The 19498-nt window shown below is 44.4% G+C and overlaps 1 protein-coding gene across 1 annotated transcript; it reads left to right on the plus strand.

Moving 5' to 3' along the window:
• Positions 1–15259: 15259 nt before the first annotated feature.
• DDIT4 (DNA damage inducible transcript 4) lies at positions 15260–17889 on the plus strand. The gene is made up of 3 exons (XM_073353615.1): positions 15260–15410; positions 15661–15905; positions 16477–17889. Exons 2-3 carry the CDS (start codon positions 15725–15727, stop codon positions 16965–16967), a joined length of 672 nt encoding a protein of 223 aa, XP_073209716.1. The 5' UTR covers positions 15260–15410; positions 15661–15724; the 3' UTR covers positions 16968–17889.
• Positions 17890–19498: the final 1609 nt, after the last annotated feature.

The following is a 19498-nucleotide window of genomic DNA, read 5'->3' on the forward strand; positions in this document are numbered from 1 at the left end:
TTCCCTGGCCTATTTTTTTAAAAGATAAAATCCAGTTCAAAATGGTGAATTTAGCATTAACTCTTCAGCTGTCTGAGGAAGGACAGCACTACCAGTCAAACAAACTAGCATCCAACGTATTTGTTGGATTTTTTTTATACGTTGTTCCTTTAAATACATTTAGTTGACCAAATCCTTCTCTGTTACACTCAGGCAGCTCTTCTGGTTTACAGGCAGCTGTTTGGGTGTAACAACTAATGGAAGAATCTGGCCCAAGAAGGTTTTCTAAAGGAGAGAGGCCTGAAATGCCACACACAGAGGTTGGGGCACACACCAAGCCCAAGTGCAAGAATCTGAGCAGCCCCATCATAAAAATATACGTCTTAAAGGGACTTCAAGAGGTCAACTAGTCCAGCCCCTTGCGCTGAGGCAGGACCAAATACACCTAGACCATCCCTGACGGATGTTTGTCTCATCTGTTCTTAAAAATCTCTGAGGGGAATTCCACAAGCTCCCTTGGAAGCCTATTCCAGTTCTTAACTCTCCTTATATTAGATTTCCCCCCCTAATTTCTAATCTAAATCTCCCTTGCTGCATCTTAAGCCCATTACTCCTTGTCCTGCCTTCAGTGGTCATGGAGAACAATTGATCATCATCCTCTTTATTACAGCCATTAACATATTTGAAGACTGTTATCAGGTTCGTCCCCCCCTCAGTCTTCTTTTGTCAAGACTAAACATGAACAGTATTTTTTTTTAACCTTTCCTCATAGGCATAGGTCATTTGTTGTTCTCCTTTGTACTCTCTCCATTTTGTCCATATCTTTCTTAAAGTGTGGCCCCCAGAACTTATGCAGTGCTCCAGCAGAGGCCTCACCAGTGCTTAGTAAAGTGGACAGTTACCTCCTGTGTTTTACATATAATACTCCTGTTAATACACCCCAGAATATTAGCCTTTTTTTGCAACTGCATCACATTGCTGAGTCATTCAGTTTGTGATCCACTATAAACCCACATCCTTTTCAGCAGCACTACTGTCTAGCCAGTTATTCCACATTTTGTAGATGGGGATTTGATTTTTTCCTTCCTGAGTGAAGTACTGTGCTCTTGTTTTTATTTAATTTCATCTTTCTGATTTCAGACCAATTTTCCAATTTGTCAAGGTCATTTTAAATTCTAATTCTGTCTTCGCAAATGCTTGCCATGTTTCTCCGCTTGGTGTCATCTGCAAATTTTATAAAGAATACTCTCCACTCCATTATCCAAGTCATTAGTGAAAATCATGACTAGTACTGGATCCAGGACTGACCCCTGTGGGACGCCACTAGATACGTCCCCCAGTTTGACAGCAAACCATTAATAACTACTCTCTGAGTATGGTCTTTCAACTAGTGTTGCACACACCTTATAGCAATTTCATCCAGACCACCGTTCCCGACTTTTTTTTTGAGACGTGATGTGAGACTGTGTCAAAAGCCTTACTAAAATCAAGATACATTATGTCTACTGCTCCCTCACCACCACTCGCTAGGCCAGTAACCCTGTCAAAGAAGGAAATTAGGTTGGTTTGGCATGAGTTGTTTGTGACAAATCCATGTTGCCTATTACTTACCACTCTATTATCCTCTAGGTCAGAAGTTCCCAAACTAGGGGCGCCGCTTGTGCAGGGAAAGCCCCTGGCGGGCTGGGCCAGTTTGTTTACCTGCCGCATCCACAGGTTCAGCCGATCGCAGCTCCCAGTGACAGCTGCGATCGGCCGAACCTGCAGACGTGGCAGGTAAACAAACCAGCCTGGCCTGCCAGGGGCTCTCTCTAAACAAGCGGCGCCCCTAGTTTGGGAACCACTGCTCTAGGTTCTCACACACTGATTGCTTAATACAGTAATCTGTTCCAGTATCTTTCCAGGTATCCAAGTTAGGCTGACTGGTCTATAATTCCCCAGTTCCTGTTTGTTCTCCTTTTTAAAGATAGGTTTCAGAGTAGCAGCCGTGTTAGTCTGTATTCGCAAAAAGAAAAGGAGTACTTGTGGCATCTCAGAGACTAACAAATTTATTTGAGCATAAGCTTTCGTGAGCTACAGCTCACTTCATCGGATGCATTCCGTGGGAAATACAGTGGAGAGATTTATATACATAGAGAACATGAAACAATGGGTGTTACCATACACACTGTAACGAGAGTGATCACTTAAGGTGAGCTGTTACCAGCAGGAAAAGAAACTACACCATTTGCTCAAGAAACTCCCTGAAAAAGCACAAGAACAAATCCGCACAGACACACCCCTGGAATCCCGACCTGGGGTATTCTATCTGCTACCCAAGATCCGTAAACCTGGAAATCCTGGACGCTTCATCATCTCAGGCATTGGCACCCTGACAGCAGGATTGTCTGGCTATGTAGACTCCCACCTCAGGCCCTACGCTACCAGCACTCCCAGCTATCTTCAAGACACCACTGTCTTCCCGAGGAAACTACAGTCCATCGGTGATCTTCCTGAAAACACCATCCTGGCCACTATGGATGCAGAAGCCCTCTACACCAACATTCCACACAAAGATGGACTACAAGCCGTCAGGAACAGTATCCCCGATAATGTCACGGCAAACCTGGTGGCTCGACTTTGTCCTCACCCATAACTATTTCACATTTGGGGACAATGTATACCTTCAAATCAGCGGCACTGCTATGGGTGCCTGCATGGCCCCACAGTATGCCAACATTTTTATGGCTGACTTAGAACAACGCTTCCTCAGCTCTCGTCCCCTAACGCCCTTACTCTACTTGCGCTACATTGATGACACCTTCATCATCTGGACCCATGGAAAAGAAGCCCTTGAGGAATTCCACCATGATTTCAAAAATTTCCATCCCACCATCGACCTCAGCCTGGACCAGTCCACACAAGAGATCCACTTCCTGGACACTATGGAGCTAATAAGCGATGGTCACATAAACACCACGCTATACCAGAAACCTACTGACAGCTATTCCTACCTACATGCCTCCAACTTTCATCCAGACCACACCACACGATCCATTGTCTACAGCCAAGCTCTACAATACAACCACATTTGCTCCAACCCCTCAGATAGAGGCAAACATCTACAAGATCTCTATCAAGCATTCTTACAACTACAATACTCACCTGCTGAAGTGAAGAAACAGATGGACAGAGCCAGAAGAGTACCCAGAAGTCACCTATTACAGGACAAGCTCAACAAAGAAAATAACAGAACGCCACTAGCCATCACCTTCAGCCCCCAACTAAAACCTCTCCAACACATCATCAAGGATCTACAACCTATCCTGAAGGACGACCCATCACTCCCCACAGATCTTGGGAGACAGGCCAGCCCTTGCTTACAGACAGCCCCCCAACCTGAAGCAAATACTCACCAGCAACTACACACCACACAACAGAACCACTAACCCAGGAACCTATCCTTGCAACAAAGCCCGTTGCCAACTGTGTCCACATATCTATTCAGGGGACACCATCATAGGGCCTAATCACATCAGCCACACTATCAGAGGCTTGTTCACCTACACATCTACCAATGTGATATATGCCATCATGTGCCAGCAATGCCCCTCTGCCATGAACGTGGGTCATTACACAAAGTAAAACTATTTCCCCTTGTTAATTCTCCCCCCCCCACCATTCCTCAGACTTTCTTGTCAATTGCTGGAAATGGCCCACCTTGATTATCACTACAAAAGGTCCCACCCCCATCCCCCGCTCTCCTGCTGGTGACAGCTCACCTTAAGTGATCACTCTTGTTATAGTGTGTATGGTAACACCCATTGTTTCATGTTCTCTATGTATATAAATCTCCCCACTGTATTTTCCACTGAATGCATCAGATGAAGTGAGCTGTAGCTCACGAAAGCTTATGCTCAAATAAATTTGTTCGTCTCTAAGGTGCCACAAGTACTCCTTTTCTTTTTTTAAAGATAGGTACTATGTTTGCCCTTCTCTAGTCCTCTGGGATCTCACATGTCCTCCATGAATTCTCAAAGACAACTGCTAAAGGTTCCAAGATTACTTCAGCATCCTAGGGGGCATTTCATTAGGCCCTCCTGACTTCACTACATCAAATTTATCTAAATATTCTTTAACCTGTTCTTTTCCTATTTTGGTTTGCAATCCTTCCCCCTTGTTGTTAATTGTGTTAAGTATCTGATCACCATTAATCTTTTTAGGGAAGACTGAAGCAAAATAGGTATTAAACACCTCAGCCTTCTCAATGTCATAAGTCATTAAGCTCTCCTTTCCCACTAAGTAGAGGGCCTGCACTTTCCTTCACCTTTTTGCTTCTAATGTGTTACAGAACCTCTTCTTATTTCCTTTTATGTCCCTTGGTAGGTACAACTAATTTTGTGTGTCAGCCTTTTGTGCATTAGCCTTTGTCCCTACAAGCTTGTGCTATTCTTTTGTACTCCTTCTTAGCAACTGGTCCATGTTTCTACTTTTTTCTATAATTCCTTTTAGATTTTCAGGTCATTAAAGAGCTCCTGATTGAGCCATTACCATGGGCGATGGGTATAATAAGCTAGGGAAGGCCTTGCCTTTCCTGGCACTGCCGTCAATTGCCACCTGACACCTGGGCTGCGGTGACCCCGACCCTTCCCTGAGACCTCTACTACCTCCTCCACTCCACAGACCCCCGTCCCCACTGCTCGCCACATCACTCCTCCTTGGGCACTGGGGCCGGTGGCTTGGTGGGGCCTTCAGGGGCAGGCGGAGCTGGTGCTAGGGGTCTGGCAGCTCAGCCTGGCAGGCACTCTGGGGGCTTGGCTCAGCACTGGGGAAGGCCAGCAGCTCGGCCTGACTCTGGTGGAGGGGGGAATGGGGGGGAGAAGAGGCATCAGAGCTGGGGGGCAGGCGGCTCGGCCCAGAGCTCGGCCCAGCCCGACGCTCAGGGAGGCTGGCAACTCGGCCTGACTCTGGGGGCGGTCTGGTGGCTCGGCCTGGCGCTTGTGGGGGCGACAGGTCAGGGGGGTGGGACTGGCAGCAGCGACTCGGCACGATATGGCTGCAGCTGGCGGGCTTGCCTCCCCAAAGCCAGGGTTCACCCATTGTCCATGGCCATTACTATTCTTCTGTTTTAAAACTTTTATCATTGTTGCTCTCCTCTGGACTCTCTCCACATTGTCCATATCTTACATCTGTTCTACTATTCTTCCCATCTTTCCTTCATATCTATATAGTTTGGTGTTGCACCTTTAATACTGTCTCTGAGAAACAGCCAGCCCTCCTGAACTCCTCTATCCATTAGATTTTCTTCCCATGTGACCTTAACTAACAGCTCTCTGAGTTTAAATCTAGTCTCCTTATTCTGCTGCTCTCAATCCTTCCTTTCCTCAGACTCATGACATCTATCATTTCATGAATACTTTTACCCCAATTGCCTTCCACCTTCAGATTCGCAACCAATACCTCCATTAGTCAAAATCAAATCCATCAACAATTTCTCACTGCAGATCAAAGGTTATACAGAGCTCCACAGTCTACTGAGAGTGGGACTGCATTTTGGTACCAGAAGTATGTGAAGCTTAACTTGTGGGTGGAGTTTTGGAGACTATCTCCTTATTTTTTTACATTCTGACTTCAGAATTGTCACATCTTTTCTGAAAGATAGCACATCCACCAGCATAGTGATCCCAACCCTGCTGCCATGAGACCAAACTCAGTGCATGGTTGAAAATAAAATGCAGCCAGATACCAAAACTACACCTATTTAGCCACAATAACCAGAATAGCTTTGCACCCACTAAGACACAAACACAGCAAAGAAATGCTCTTACCTTTCTCTATCAGGATAACTTTGGGGATTTTGCTGGCTGGCTGGCTTTCAAGTATTAGTATTGATGGAGACTGGCTGGGCAGGGTGTCTCCCTTCAGGCTCACTGCTGGCAAACTGTCTCTGTACTGTCCTGCCCCTTATTTTTATTTCCCTGTGAATCCCCTTAATTTGGGGGGTGGATATTTTGAAAATTTCCCCTCAGTGCCAGTTCAAGGCTTGAAATCTGAAAGCATGTTAAAAATGTATATAGCAATGAGGTCCATAAAAGTACAAACACACCCAACAGTAACAGACCTGAGTGACTGCAATTGGGATATGTCAAAGAAAGGACAGGCAGCTCAACACTGTCTTGGGCATCTCTTGCTTTTTCTCCTGTGTCCCTTTTTCTTTATTCTTGTCTCTGATTTTCTACTTTCCTCTGTAGTTCCAATCTCCCCCAACCCTTTTAGTCCCGCTTTGTCTCTTATTTTTAAAATTACACTTGTCTCTTGCTTCAAACTCCTTTGTTCACCAGTTCCAACCTCTGTACACCATCCCCTCTTCTTTAAGTACGTTGTACGTTGCTCCACACAAGTCTTGACTTGCTACAAGTCTTCAAAGCATCTAGCATGCCATCAGTGCACTATATAAATACAGTGATAACCATCTCTCCTTTCCCCTCTGTTGTCTGACTCCCCTTTATTCACTTCATTCTTCAACATATCTGTGTGTATGTTCCTGTGTCTCACTGGCACTCCCTTCCTTACTGCTTCTCTTATCATATTCCACTCACGCACCCCACCCGCATCAACCTGTGCTGGCCCTCTCCAACAGTCTGTTTCCCCTGCACCATCATCTCTCTTCAGCCTAGAGTACTGCCTCCACATTTCTTGTCATGTTCAGGCACTCCTCCCTCCAGCTCCTCCTCAACCACACCTAACCCTGGTTGTTGGTCTTGCTTTCCCCATCATGGCAGCTGGGCTCCTCTCCTTCCCCAGCCTCCCCTCCTCTGTGTACTGGCTTGGTGGTACTCAACAGGATCCTAACATTCAAAGCTATTTACAGTTTGAGCTGCACCTTTGGCCTCCTTCCCTAATCTGCTGCATGCACAACCTGAGGCTGTTCCCTGGGGTCTTTGTGCTCCCACCTGCAGGTGCCAAATGGCTGCCCGTAGGGGACAGGTCTTTGCATTCACTGGCAGGATGTATCTTGGGGTGCTTCCCAGATCTGAATGATGTGATACTCCCTGTTGGCCTCGCAGCCCTGCAGAAGCGATGTACTCCATGACGACTGTAGCTTGGGCGCTGTTTGTGCTCCTTGCCCCAGCTACATAGCCCGCCTATAGAGTGTATCTCCTAGACCCCACCCTTTCCATTCATGAGCAGCTTAGAAGCGACTACAGCAACGGATTGCAGGGAAAGAGACCCTAGGAAAGTATTTTATGTATTTCTAGAGGTCTTAATGCAACTTAATAGCTGGGAAACAGTCGACACCCGGTGACCAGCCAACTCTCCACAAACCCCAGCAAGTGCTGCCCAGGCTACTAAGGTCTGGAAAGCTGGCATGGGATGGGAATATTTACTAACTAGCTCTCCTCCACCGCAAATCTGTAGCGCCGGAAACCGAAGCACAGCTGCTCCCTGGGCTCCTCCTACCTGCCCGCTCCTAGGCCCTAGCTTCCCCAAACGAGGCATGCTGCCTTCCCAGCTCCCCCCGACTGACTGCTCCTAGCACCACCTGGTTCCAAAGTTACACCCGGGGCCGCCGGCCCGGGACCTCTGCTCCCCGGTTATTCTCTTAACTACCACCGCCGGTCGGGGAGCGCCCCTGCCTGGCCCTATGGCCGCACGCATTTCATCGCCCTGCATCGCCCACTCCGGCAGCAGCTGATCTCCCCGAGGCGCTTGTTATTGTCTCCGCCTCCTGTCGGTGCCTGAAGAACCGCCAGCAACCCCCGTCCCTTGCTACTCAGCAGCAGGCTTGCAAAATCGCTGAGCTCAGCACGTCTGCTTTGGGGGGCCTGTGCGTATGGCCCGTCCCCTATGTAAATCCCCCAGCGAGCTGCCCTCCCTCCCAAGGAATACGCCTTGGATAGCACGTTCCAGCTCAAGAGTGCGCTTAACCCTTTGCAGGGACCAAGCGCCTGCCTGGGGCTGCAGGCAACGCTTCTCAGTCTGGGCACGTTTAATGCCCAGTTCTGCCTCGGATTCCACTAGCTCGCATAAAACATAAAATAAGGCTAAAGAGACAAACGGAAGCAAACAAGAATCCCACCCTCACTGTGGAAATGAGCACCAAACTGGGACGGACACTAATCAGCTTAGTTCGCCTTTGCCCGTAAAAGAAAATACCCATAAATAACCCATTCCTTATAACTGGCTTTAAATGCAAAGTGAGGTATGAAAACCCCTATCAACTAAGATAAATTACGTGCAATGGTTAAATCTATATCAGACGGGTATATGAGCTTAAGCCCTCTTTAAATATCTGCTATAAGCTTTTCCTAATGTACTACTTTAATTTCACTCTGCTCCAGGCGTCCTTGAAAACAGCCCTTCATTTGCAGCGGATCCCCCCCCTTTTTTTGTACAAATCGATGTAAACTCATGAATCTCATCTTTGGGGTGGGATAGGTTGGTGGAGGGACATACAGAAACTAGATCCAGCAGGCAGCAGCCAGTCCAGAACGTCTGTGTAAACAACTCAGTGTATATTGGGGTTGGTTAGGGCTCTTTTTAAACTCTTGTATCCAATTCCAGTATCGTGAAAAACAGCACGAGCATAGCAAAATATTCATGTTATTAATAGTGAAAAACAAATGGAAAAATACAGCTTTGTGTTTATTTTTCTTTCACATAATTGGTTCTACATCTAGTGCTCCAAATTCGGATAGCTTACAGAAAGAGCCCCAAAAGAGTTTAACAAGCGCAATCTAAATTAGGAAAATAAAACTAGTAAAACAAAGTATATTTATTATACCCACAGAGAGGCTGTGACTATGTAATAACTTGTAAGTACTGTTATTTTATTTAAGAAATGGAAAAGTACACTAGTTTAAAATTTTTACCATAACTTCTTTCTATATAAGTATTTGACACAGTCATGTCTTTCAATAAGTGGGCTATATTTAAAATGTTCGATCCTACAGGTGAGGAATCCAAAATGTACAGGGCTAAATTCTGCTCTCAGTTACAATGGTTGCACCCCTATCCTGGGAAGAGCTTCTGGGTCCTAGTTCTCACCTGGAACCAAACACTTTCGCTGCATCATACCCAACAGGAACTTTACTAAAGCAAATTAATTTGCACAGTACTTTGAAGATGGAAAGGACTAAGTAAATGTTAAGTATTATTGACATTTTTTTTCAGGCACATTAGATGTGGTCTTTTAAGGAGCTTTGCATCATCAAAGTCTTATTTAAATCAATGGGATTCGAGGGCAATCAGCAAAACTAAAGGATTGAGGCAATGAGAGCAAAGAAACTTCACAGCAAATTACATCCCTAAGGGCTTCTTCTCTATGCAAGGCATTATCATTAAAAATAAAAATTTACACCCAATACAACTTCAGATTTTCTTAACCCAATGTTTCCCTGATATTTTTCTTAGAAACTTCCTTTCCTTAATTGTTTCTAATTATTCTTGGTTATAATTAATAATTATATAAATAGCTCATGTAAAACTCTAATACTACTCTTCCCTCTTTGGAGTTTTGACCCTTTAGATAGAGTACTTGTAGACTACTCTACCTTTTGTCATTAGCTAGCCATGTTACACAATCAGTTGTTTTAACAAATAGGGAAACAGATGCAGAAATATATCCAGCATGCTGACAGTCACCCAGAAAGTCATTGGCACAGCCCCAGCAGTAACACTGAGGTCTCTTGACTCTCAGTTTCCTGCCCTATCCAATGGGCTACTCCGTCTCCCAGTACACTGTATACATAATTTAGTAATACTTTTGGCTTCCATGTATATACGCTGATCTTCCAGAACTAGTGGATCTATACTGTGTTTCAGATCCTGTCCACATTCCCGCCCCCCTAAAATGTCTCACTGTTTCTGTCTCTAGTTCAGCTTCATGAGTAACTACTATGCCATTTAAATATGCTCTTAGCAGAGTTAAATTGCATGCTGGCTAACACACCAGCAGCTACCCTACATTGATATTCCAATCATTGCTTTCACCTGCACAGATGAATCAGTAGTAGCAATGGTGGAAAATTTTAGGCAAAACTTTTCTAGCAATGACACCCTCATCTGTCTGCCCTCAACTTATTCCACTAACAACTAGCACCAAATTTCCTTGCATGTTGCATATACTATCATCAGCAGTAAGGAACTTGCACTGGCATCTGTAACACTGAACTGGTGCCAGACTGACTGCAGACAAAATGACCTGTTTTTAGTAGATGGAATTGAGGTCAGTAGCAGTGAACTAATTGTTCTTCAAATTGAGGTCAAATGAGCTATGAAGTTCCCCAAATAATCTGCAGCAAGCAAAAACTGCTTCAGGAAACACTGGCAAAATAACAGTTTTAGCTTAATCCATATTCCTAAACCATCGATCTTGGAGGTCTTAGTCTAGTCTCTACTGTATCCTGCATGTATACTCCACTCTGCTTACTGTGGCACTATTATCAGTCTCTGCTCAGGAAGGGCAGTACCCAAGATAGCTCATTGAACAAATTAAGAATTTGGTCAATGTCAATAACAAACCTGTAATCAGTATCACAATAAGACAAACATATTAGAGATCTTCATTTTGCCATTTCTCCCAGATATTTAACATTTATCAGGTTCTAATCTTTAAAAGTTCATAGTAATAGTGATCTACAAATACATAACACGATTTGCAGGGAAATCTCAAAAGAGTTTTATAAACATTAAATAATCCTCACATGACCAGTTTAGAGATAGGGAAACATCACCATCCCCACTTTACAGATTAGTTAATTGAAGCAAAAAGAGATTAATTTGATCTTTTCAAGTATCATACAGTGAGGCCTTGTCCACACTTAAAAGGTTTTGGGGTATACCAGCGGAGCAATACTGGCAACATCTACTGCCTCATCCCCCGTGGAGACAGAGTTTATACCAGCTAATGATTGTTTTTGCCAGTATAGCTTAAAGCACTTCCCTGAATTATGGACAAGTCCTCATCATTCCCTGCTCTAAACTCTAGACAACATTCCCTCTTGGTACAGTAAAATGTCAAACATTTTAAAAGCTACTCCTTTATATATATATATATATATATATATATATATATACACAAAGCTTAATTTGGATTTTGGACAATCATCTTTTATATAATAAAAGACCAAGTCATTTTTCAGAAATGCAGTATAACCATGCAGTGTACATTATAACCATCACAGTTAATACTCTAACCATCCACTACAACTATGACCCTGTGCTCTGAGGCCCATATTTGATATACAATATTGAGTAGTACAAAAGAAAGAGAGAATGAATCAACAGTCAGGATCAGGACCTTACTGCACTAGATACTGGTATAAGCGAATATTTGCTTGAAAGATTTTTGGAAGTCACTGAAATAAGGGTTAGGTACAAAAGTTGCAGGCCCAGTATACTTTTCCCCATGCTTGTGCAACTAAAAAAATGAGTGAACTGATTTTACTCAGTCTTAAAATAATAAATTCAGCTCTGGACTGGGACAAAGCATGTAAAATTTCAGCCAAAATGGTGGGTTATTTTAGAGTTGTGGGAACAATTGGAAACACCAGGTGACTCATATGGAATTCCCAATGTGTCAACTACTAAGCAAATGCTCTTATTATACATTGCACATGCATGTTTTGTGTTAACCCACATATTGCCAGGAAGCCTGATTAAAGATACAATTATCAGTGAAAGAATGGGGTTTAAGTCTGAAAATGTGAGAGCTAAATGTATTCTGTTTGCAATCTCTGCACCTGCAGTGACCAATTTCGGACTAGGTTAGGTCAATTTCACAGCACAGAGCTGTTACACTCACAGGCAGCCACAGAGAGTGGGAACAGCATGTTAACATACTGTAGAATGGCTGGTACCTTGTTTTGTGGTATCCAATAAAGATACTGAAAAATGTCTATAAAAGAGGTATTCTCAAACATTTTAATATCATGGATTACATCTGAATCAAGAGACTGTTTCATGGACCCACTTCCTCTCCCATTTTCTATCCGATGAACTACCTCCCATCCCATTCACAATCATACAATGTCCCTGTAGCAAATGACAGCAATTGCTTCCATTGAAAAATAATATTAGGAAAGTATTTAATGGAAGCAGTTGCTTGTAGTTGCTGCCGGAATGTTATGTGGTTACAAATAGGAGGAGAAGTAAACCAGAGTGAATGAGAGGAAGGTGTCTGTATTTAATGCTGTGTTGGTTGTCTTGCAATTTTCACATACTTTAATACACAGAAATTATAATTTATTAATTTATCAATAATAGTATGCTTCCCCACAACCCCAAGATGTGTTCTGCAATGCTGTTTCCATTAACCTGAGAACCAGAGTTCAGTACATAATCCCTGCCCTCCTTCATAGTCAACATCTTCAGCAATGCTAAGTTGTTCTATAGCTATGGTCCATAGCTAACCAGACAGAAAACAGCAGGGGATATGACTCAAATGTTGTAACCAGGACTATCATTAGTATATAGATTTACAGACAAATATAGACTGGACAGGCAGTTACCTAAGACAGAAAAAAGAGTGGTAAGGGCAGCAAAATGCACGTGTGTGTAAGTAAAATCAGTATTCATGAAAGATGCTGGGTCAAGGATCATCACAAGTACTCAAGATTGAAGTCCTCAGTTTACCCAAACCACTGATTTGTAGTTCCCATTCAATCCTTTGATTGTTGGGCCTGACAAGTATGCCCATGGTTACAGTGTATGTTGACCTCAAGGAACTGCACAGGGACCACCAACTCAGTTAATTGAGGCTACCAGACAGCTATCCAGGAGAAATGACTTTCAGCCTCTAGCAGCCCGCTATAGATTTGGTGAGCTATGTGGAGAGACAGCAAAATGTTTAATAACTGTCTACTGTCTGAATGAGGGCAGGTCAAGACCAACAGTTATCTCCAGTTAGTGTCTCATCTCATAGCAGCAGCTATGAACCTATGGAAAAAGATGTTCTGCTAACCAATTTAGAATGAAGGCACCTGTGATGAGCACACGGCACAAACCCCTCTACATTTGAATTTGGCTCTAGTGCTAGCAACACGATTCTATATGCCACAGTGCAGACACTTCCGACAGCAATGGAAGGGTTTTTTCCTTCACTGTAGGTAATCCACCTCCTTAAGCAGCAGTAGCTAGGGTGAAGAAGAAACCTAAGGCTTAGGTCAGTATAGCTACAGCGCTCATGGGAGCGTGCCACTCAAAATGTTAAGTGTAAACCAGGCCTATAATGGGGAGACCTTGTGTGTAATTGTTTCTATTTACTTATGGAAATTATTTTACTGTTTTTCAATTTTGTTTTTCCTTGGTTTGTGGCTTTTTATTACTATTAATTAGGTGGTTTGTTCCTCAATTTAGGTGGAAATGTTTATTCTTTTCTCCATTTTGTTTCAGCTCCCCCACCTCCTTCTTATTTCAGAGAGTTTATTTTCTTATTTTCAGAAATATTTTCAACAATCTGTGTACTGAATATGCTGGCATGGACTCATCTCTGTGGCACTGAGATGCAGGACAGCAGAGGGGAGTGTGGCTCTTAGGCCAGAAAAGGTAGCTATCTAACTACATACACACTAGTACATCAATTCAAGATTTAAAATTAATAATAACTAAAAGTATAATCAAAGAGCTCACAGGCTGTACTACACTTAGGTTTTAATCTGTGAAACTGAAGAAATCATGCTTTCTTGCAGACTTAGACTGCGTCAAGCTTTAAGCCCTCATTTTAAAGGTTATACGGTTGATTGTTCCTGTTGTAGACTTGGTAGTTTCTCTCTGATGAAACGATCTGCTTTATTGCAGTCGCTGGGGATTTTTTCTCTCCAACCCGTTCCTCATGATGCAATTCTCCCAATCATTTACACAAAGCAGCCACAGAGTTCAGGACGGACGCTAGGACCCCGCGGATGGGCTGCAGCTAGCGTCGGACTGTTTACCTAGAGTTAGCTTTATACGTGCAGAATTCACCGTGTCCCCTGAATTCCCATAAGCAGAATTGCAACAAACAAATGCACTTATCGACTCGAATGATCAATAGCATGATCAGGCATTCAACCCTTTCCACCATTCCCTCTCCCCCACCCCCACGAAAAAATCAGTAGACGTAAAGGAGGTGCAATAAACTAGTTTCTCAACAGGCTTTAAGGACTAAAAGTTAGGAAAACCATGCAGGAATGTCCTGACCTTGATTGTGCACGAAATAATCCAAGGCTGGAATGTGTAAGCTCAATGTACAGTTGGAAAGGCACACGTTTATAGTGTCTTAGGGATGGGAAAAAATCTTTAGGATTTCTGAAAATAAACTCATACTTCGCCTCTCTATAAGATTGCATCAGAAACAGTTGATGAAAATTACGGTAGCATCTTTCGTGTTCAGTTGATTAATGGGTTTTTATACATACCAATCCGAATTCATCGTATTCTTAAAAACCCAGTACTGAAACACCTACCAGCAAGGAGTTTTTATTCTTAGCCTGGAGTGGGTTGAACTGATTTTATATGAAGCGACCACTTGTCTTTGTTACAGCACCTAACAACCGATATTCGAAGGTTTCTTTCACGTTACAAATGGCTAACTATGAACACAGATCGCGTTTCTCCCAAACTGCCCGAAGAGTGTCCGTCTGAACGCGTCTTCCTTTGGAAAAATCACCCAGCAAGACAGACACAGCATGATACTGGGGGATGGGACGTGTGGGGGAGGGGCGGGGACACAATTAAGGTGAATAAAAGTTGGCTAAAATAAGTAACACTTATTCTTCCTATCACCACCCTCAGCCTTGCAATCTCTACGGGCAAAAGGCTCCCACTTGCGCTGGGTCCGACAGTTAAGCGAGGGCTCAGATCCCCCAGTACGATGCAATGCGACTTTGTGTAGCCCAGTCTATAGCAGCTAGCTTACAGCAGACACGAGAGGCTTATGCTTTCCGCAGTGAACGAGCCTGTCGGGTGCCCGGGCTCGCTCCGTGCCGTTCCCCAGCCCAACCAAGCCCTGAGACTCCCTAATAAACACCCCCCCCTTCTTCCCTCCCCCTCAGTCATGTCACTGCGCACCCCCAAGGTCTCCCCGCCTGCAGCTCAGGCTCCATCCACCCTGGGGGGCGGAGCCCGGGCTGCTGTAACCGGGCAGGAGAGAACGCTGCGAACGTGCGCCTGCCTGCCATTGGCCGAGCCCGCCACACACTCCCGGCTGGCGACTGGTGGCTGCGGCACTGGAGGCCGGGTCGGGCTTTCTGGCCGAGCAGCGAGGGGGCGGGGGCGGGGGCGGCTCCTGAGCTGTCTATTTAAAGGGCTCAACAAGCCGAGTGAGGGGGACACCAGCGCCGAGAAGGGGGAGCTCGGAGCGTGCGCGGGCTGTTGCACAGCGCTACCCTGGCCCTTACCAGCATCCCCGGGAGCCTTCGACTACCTCTTCCCCCGCCTCCGCCTGCTCCCAGCCCGGACCTCGCGGCCCTGTAAGTATCGCGCTGGGATTGCCTTTCGTGTCGCTGCCTGACGGGACACAGCGCGCCGCTCCCTGTCATTCTCCCCGCGGGTTGTTTCGCTAGATGAGCATCGGTGTAACTCCCCCCCCCCCAGTGTAGCCCGCCCCCATCGGTGTAACTCCCCCCCCCCCCAGTGTAGCCCGCCCCCATCGGTGTAACGCGCCCCCCCCCCCAGGCCGTGCGTTACTGACTCTCTTTCTGTGCTGGCCTGGGATTGCAGGACCCGTCTTTTGTGCTGATCTCCGCGTCCCCGCTTCCACTCCGGAGGGTGACCATCCGCAGCGATGCCAGGCGTGTGGGACAGCTTCTCTTCCTCGCTGCCCCCCATTCCAGAGCAGAGAGAGAACCAGCCCTCACCCATCGTCTCTCGGGGAAAGAGCCGGCAGCAGGAAGTGCCCGATCGCTGTGTCCGAGCGGAGAGCTCCGATTGTGAATCCCTGGACAGCAGCTTGAGCTGTGAGGGAGGTAGGTACTGTAGATGTGAGGACTGAAAGGTCACGTTCTTTCGTGTTTTCAGTCAAATTATAATGAACAATTGAGGATGGCATTATCCAAATTTAAGCAGGGCCCACACGTCCTAAAAAATAAAATCTAAGTTTTTTTTCCCTAAACTGTGTCCAGTAAATATACTTTAAAACACAATTAAAATAGCAAAATGAATGTACACGATAATTGTAATTCAGTAAAGCTAAAATACACAATGGGAGAGGTTTAAGCTTGATAAAAACATTGTCCCATAAAACTCTAGCAGCCCTTCTCTCCCTATCCCACAATACTGTTGTTTATCACCTAGTACTGTATATTATTCTCTCACAGAAAAGCTGCTTCAGTTCATAAATTGATCAGTTTTCTTGCCCGTAACATTTGGTCCTTTGTAGCAACTTTTACTAGGGAAAAAGAACAGGAGGACTTGTGGCACCTTAGAGACTAACAAATTTATTTGAGCATAAGCTTTTGTGAGCCACAGCTCACTTCACAAAAAACAGCTTAATAAACTGGCCAATACTGACCTGCCTTCTTTGATTTTCATTCACAGATGCAGAGTACCTGGATGAAGTTTCTCTGCCAGACTTTGACTTGTTAAATGACCCTGAAGACGAACTCCTATGTAACGATCTCATGAAACTAATCCAAGTCAGTCTGAACAAAGCCAACATCAATTCCAAGCGCTGCTCCAGACTTGTGATGCCAAGCCAACTCGTCACTCAAGTCAGCAAAGAGCTGCTTCACCTGGCTTATAGTGAGCCCTGTGGCCTGAGAGGTGCCCTCATTGACCTGTGTGTTGAACAAGGGAAGGGGTGTCACAGTGTGGGGCAGATTGCAGTGGATCCGAATCTTGTGCCTACTTTCCAGCTGACCCTTGTGTTAAGATTGGACTCCCGGCTCTGGCCTAAAATCCAGGGACTTCTTAGCTCTGGGACTTCTTTCACTCCAGGCTTCAGTCAGTCGCTGAAGCTGAGCACTGGATTCAGAGTCATTAAAAAGAAGCTTTACAGCTCTGAGCAGTTGCTAATAGAGGAGTGCTGAAGGCGCCTCATAGAGGAATAACCGATCATTACTCTTTAAACTGGCGTAGAGCACCAGGAGAAACTGGCATGACAACTTACTTAAGTGCTTTGAAAAAGTGAACATAAGCTGGTTAAAATGTGGCAACTGTTTAGAGCCTCGGTTAGTTTGGAGCATGACTGTACAATGATAGAAGGAAATAGTCCAAACAGAGAGGGAGGGCAAGGAGGAAGCTTGCTGGAAAACAAAACTGCATCCTGCTTCCCTCACTCTGAGTGGGCATAGATAGCAAGTGAGTGCTAGCTTTAACCTTTCAGTGATTGTAGGACAACTTTTTATTGTACTGACTTCTTCAGTTAGTCTTGTGACAGTGCTGATGCCAGATGCAGCAGCAGGGCTGCTTTGGGGGTAGACAGTCTCCCTATTCCTGGCTGATTCTTCTTTTTTTTTTTTTTTTTTTAATAACAAAATACATTGTAATCAATGTTGGGGTTTTTTGCAGGGGGAGGGTGGTGCATGTGTATGAGTGAATGGTGGTTAAACTTGGGTCTAATGGGACCAAGTATATGTATTTGGATCAAAGATGATGCTCCACTACTGACATTAGGGCAGCTATATATAGACTTCAAGGGAATGCAGAAGCAGGAGTTGTTGGGTTGTTGTCGTCATCACTTCATATTTTTGATGCTTGAAGAAAACGCTGCTGGGAGCTGCCTACAGCTCTCCAGTACTGCATGCCAGAGGGGGAGGTGTGACGTGATGCTCGGATGAGGGCAGGTACCCTCACGAACAACCTATATGATAGGCCATGGAGCGCTTCTGTTGATTACAGTTTACATTAATACACTTGATGTTCAAGTGCAACCCTTTCTATGCAATTGTATTGTGTTTTGGGTGTGTTTTTTACTTTTCTAATAAAACCTTTCTCATTAAAACGAGACAAGCTGTCGGTTTCTCCTGTTTAACATATCTGAGCGATGTCATTTTAAAGGTAGTGGACACTTCCCCTCACTTTGTAGGTTTAGAGTATCTTGCATCAACCATGGTGAGGGCCGTGTCCTGCTTTACATGCACAGTCGTACCTTAATCCATTACCAGCAGCACTGATCTTTCAGCAGTGCTACTGAATATGAGTAAAGGTGGCAGAATCTGCTTCTTAACGTAGCTCAGATACCCATGTGTCTGGCATTTTTGGGAGACATTTCTCTTTTCCTTCTGCCTGCCAGGATTCTTGAACTATATGGTCCCAGAACTATGTGCCTCAAGTTCCTCAACCATTTGAAATTGTACGTCTCATTAATACTATACTTTACTATCATGTCAATTAATTTCTAATTGCAGGACATTTAAAATTGATAGAGGTAAATCATTCTAGTGAGAAAGCACAATAACTAAAAGCTAGTCCTAGAGCACCCACATAAGCTCTCACCATAGAAGATCGGTGCCTGCCACTTTAGGGAAGAGCTTATGACAGTATTAATGCTCCTAGAGCAGTGGCATAAGAACATGATGCTCTGATTTCAAACTTATCAGTAACAAAGGGATAAAAAGCTATTAAAAAACATCCTGCTTCTGCATGAGGCAATATACCCACTCCCCTTCTCTTGGCAGTTCTTAGCCATCTTAAATATTTTCATTTTGGAAATACCCTTCACCCATAAAGATACAGTTGTAGGGAAGACTTGGGTTTTTTTTACATGTTTAAATGTAGCTGTATATAGGGCACTTCAGATACAGCACGGATTAATTTGTCTTCTGGTATGTCTAAACTCACTGAAATCAATAGGATTACACCAGGGATGAATTTGTCCCAAGATCACTCCTCCAAGGAGCTTAAACTCTACATTAAAAGAGAACACCACCGATCCTGAGAAAGGAGGAGGAGGGGACACCTTTCTTGAAACAGGAGTGAGGTTAAAGAAAGCTGATAGTTCCTGTTGTCTAGTTTCATATATTTCTGGTTAAGTTTATATGACTGGGTCTTTTCTGTCCCTCTTATGAGGATTACTTAAGCTCCTAGAGAGATTATGAAAGGAATCTCAGTCTATTGGGATCACCACAGCTGACTGATGTCCTCTGTTTCTAACAAAATATTCTAGTTGAAGTCCATGGTGTTACCTAGTGAGGCAACTGAGAAATAACACACAAGATTGTATTTGTTTTTTTATCAGCCAGCCCAAATTTCACATCATGTTAGTGTCTGTGTGCTGTAGCATGGGATAGAACAGGGATAGGCACGCGAGCTGATTTTCAGTGGCCCTCACACTGCCCGGGTCCTGGCCACCGGTCCGGGGGGCTCTGCATTTTAATTTAATTTTAAATGAAGCTTCATAAACATTTTTAAAACCTTATTTACTTTACATACAACAATAGTTTAGTGTTATATTAAAGACTTATAGAAAGAGACCTTCTAAAAAGGTTAAAATGTATTACTGGCACGCAAACCCTTAAATTAGAGTGAATAAATGAAGACTCAGCACACCACTTCTGAAAGAAGAACAGGAGGACTTGTGGCACCTTAGAGACTAACAAATTTATTAGAGCATAACCTT

The sequence above is a fragment of the Lepidochelys kempii genome, chromosome 7, assembly GCF_965140265.1.
Source record: "Lepidochelys kempii isolate rLepKem1 chromosome 7, rLepKem1.hap2, whole genome shotgun sequence".
Classification (NCBI taxonomy): Eukaryota; Metazoa; Chordata; order Testudines; family Cheloniidae; genus Lepidochelys; species Lepidochelys kempii.

What these genes read in the sequence shown, in the direction of transcription:
- DDIT4 (XM_073353615.1), top strand. Translation starts at nt 15,725, where the DNA reads ATGCCAGGCGTGTGGGACAGCTTCTCTTCCTCGCTGCCCCCCATTCCA. An exon ending in CAGCTTGAGCTGTGAGGGAG is followed by an intron (nt 15,906 to 16,476) that starts GTAGGTACTGTA and finishes TTTCATTCACAG; the next exon opens with ATGCAGAGTACCTGGATGAA.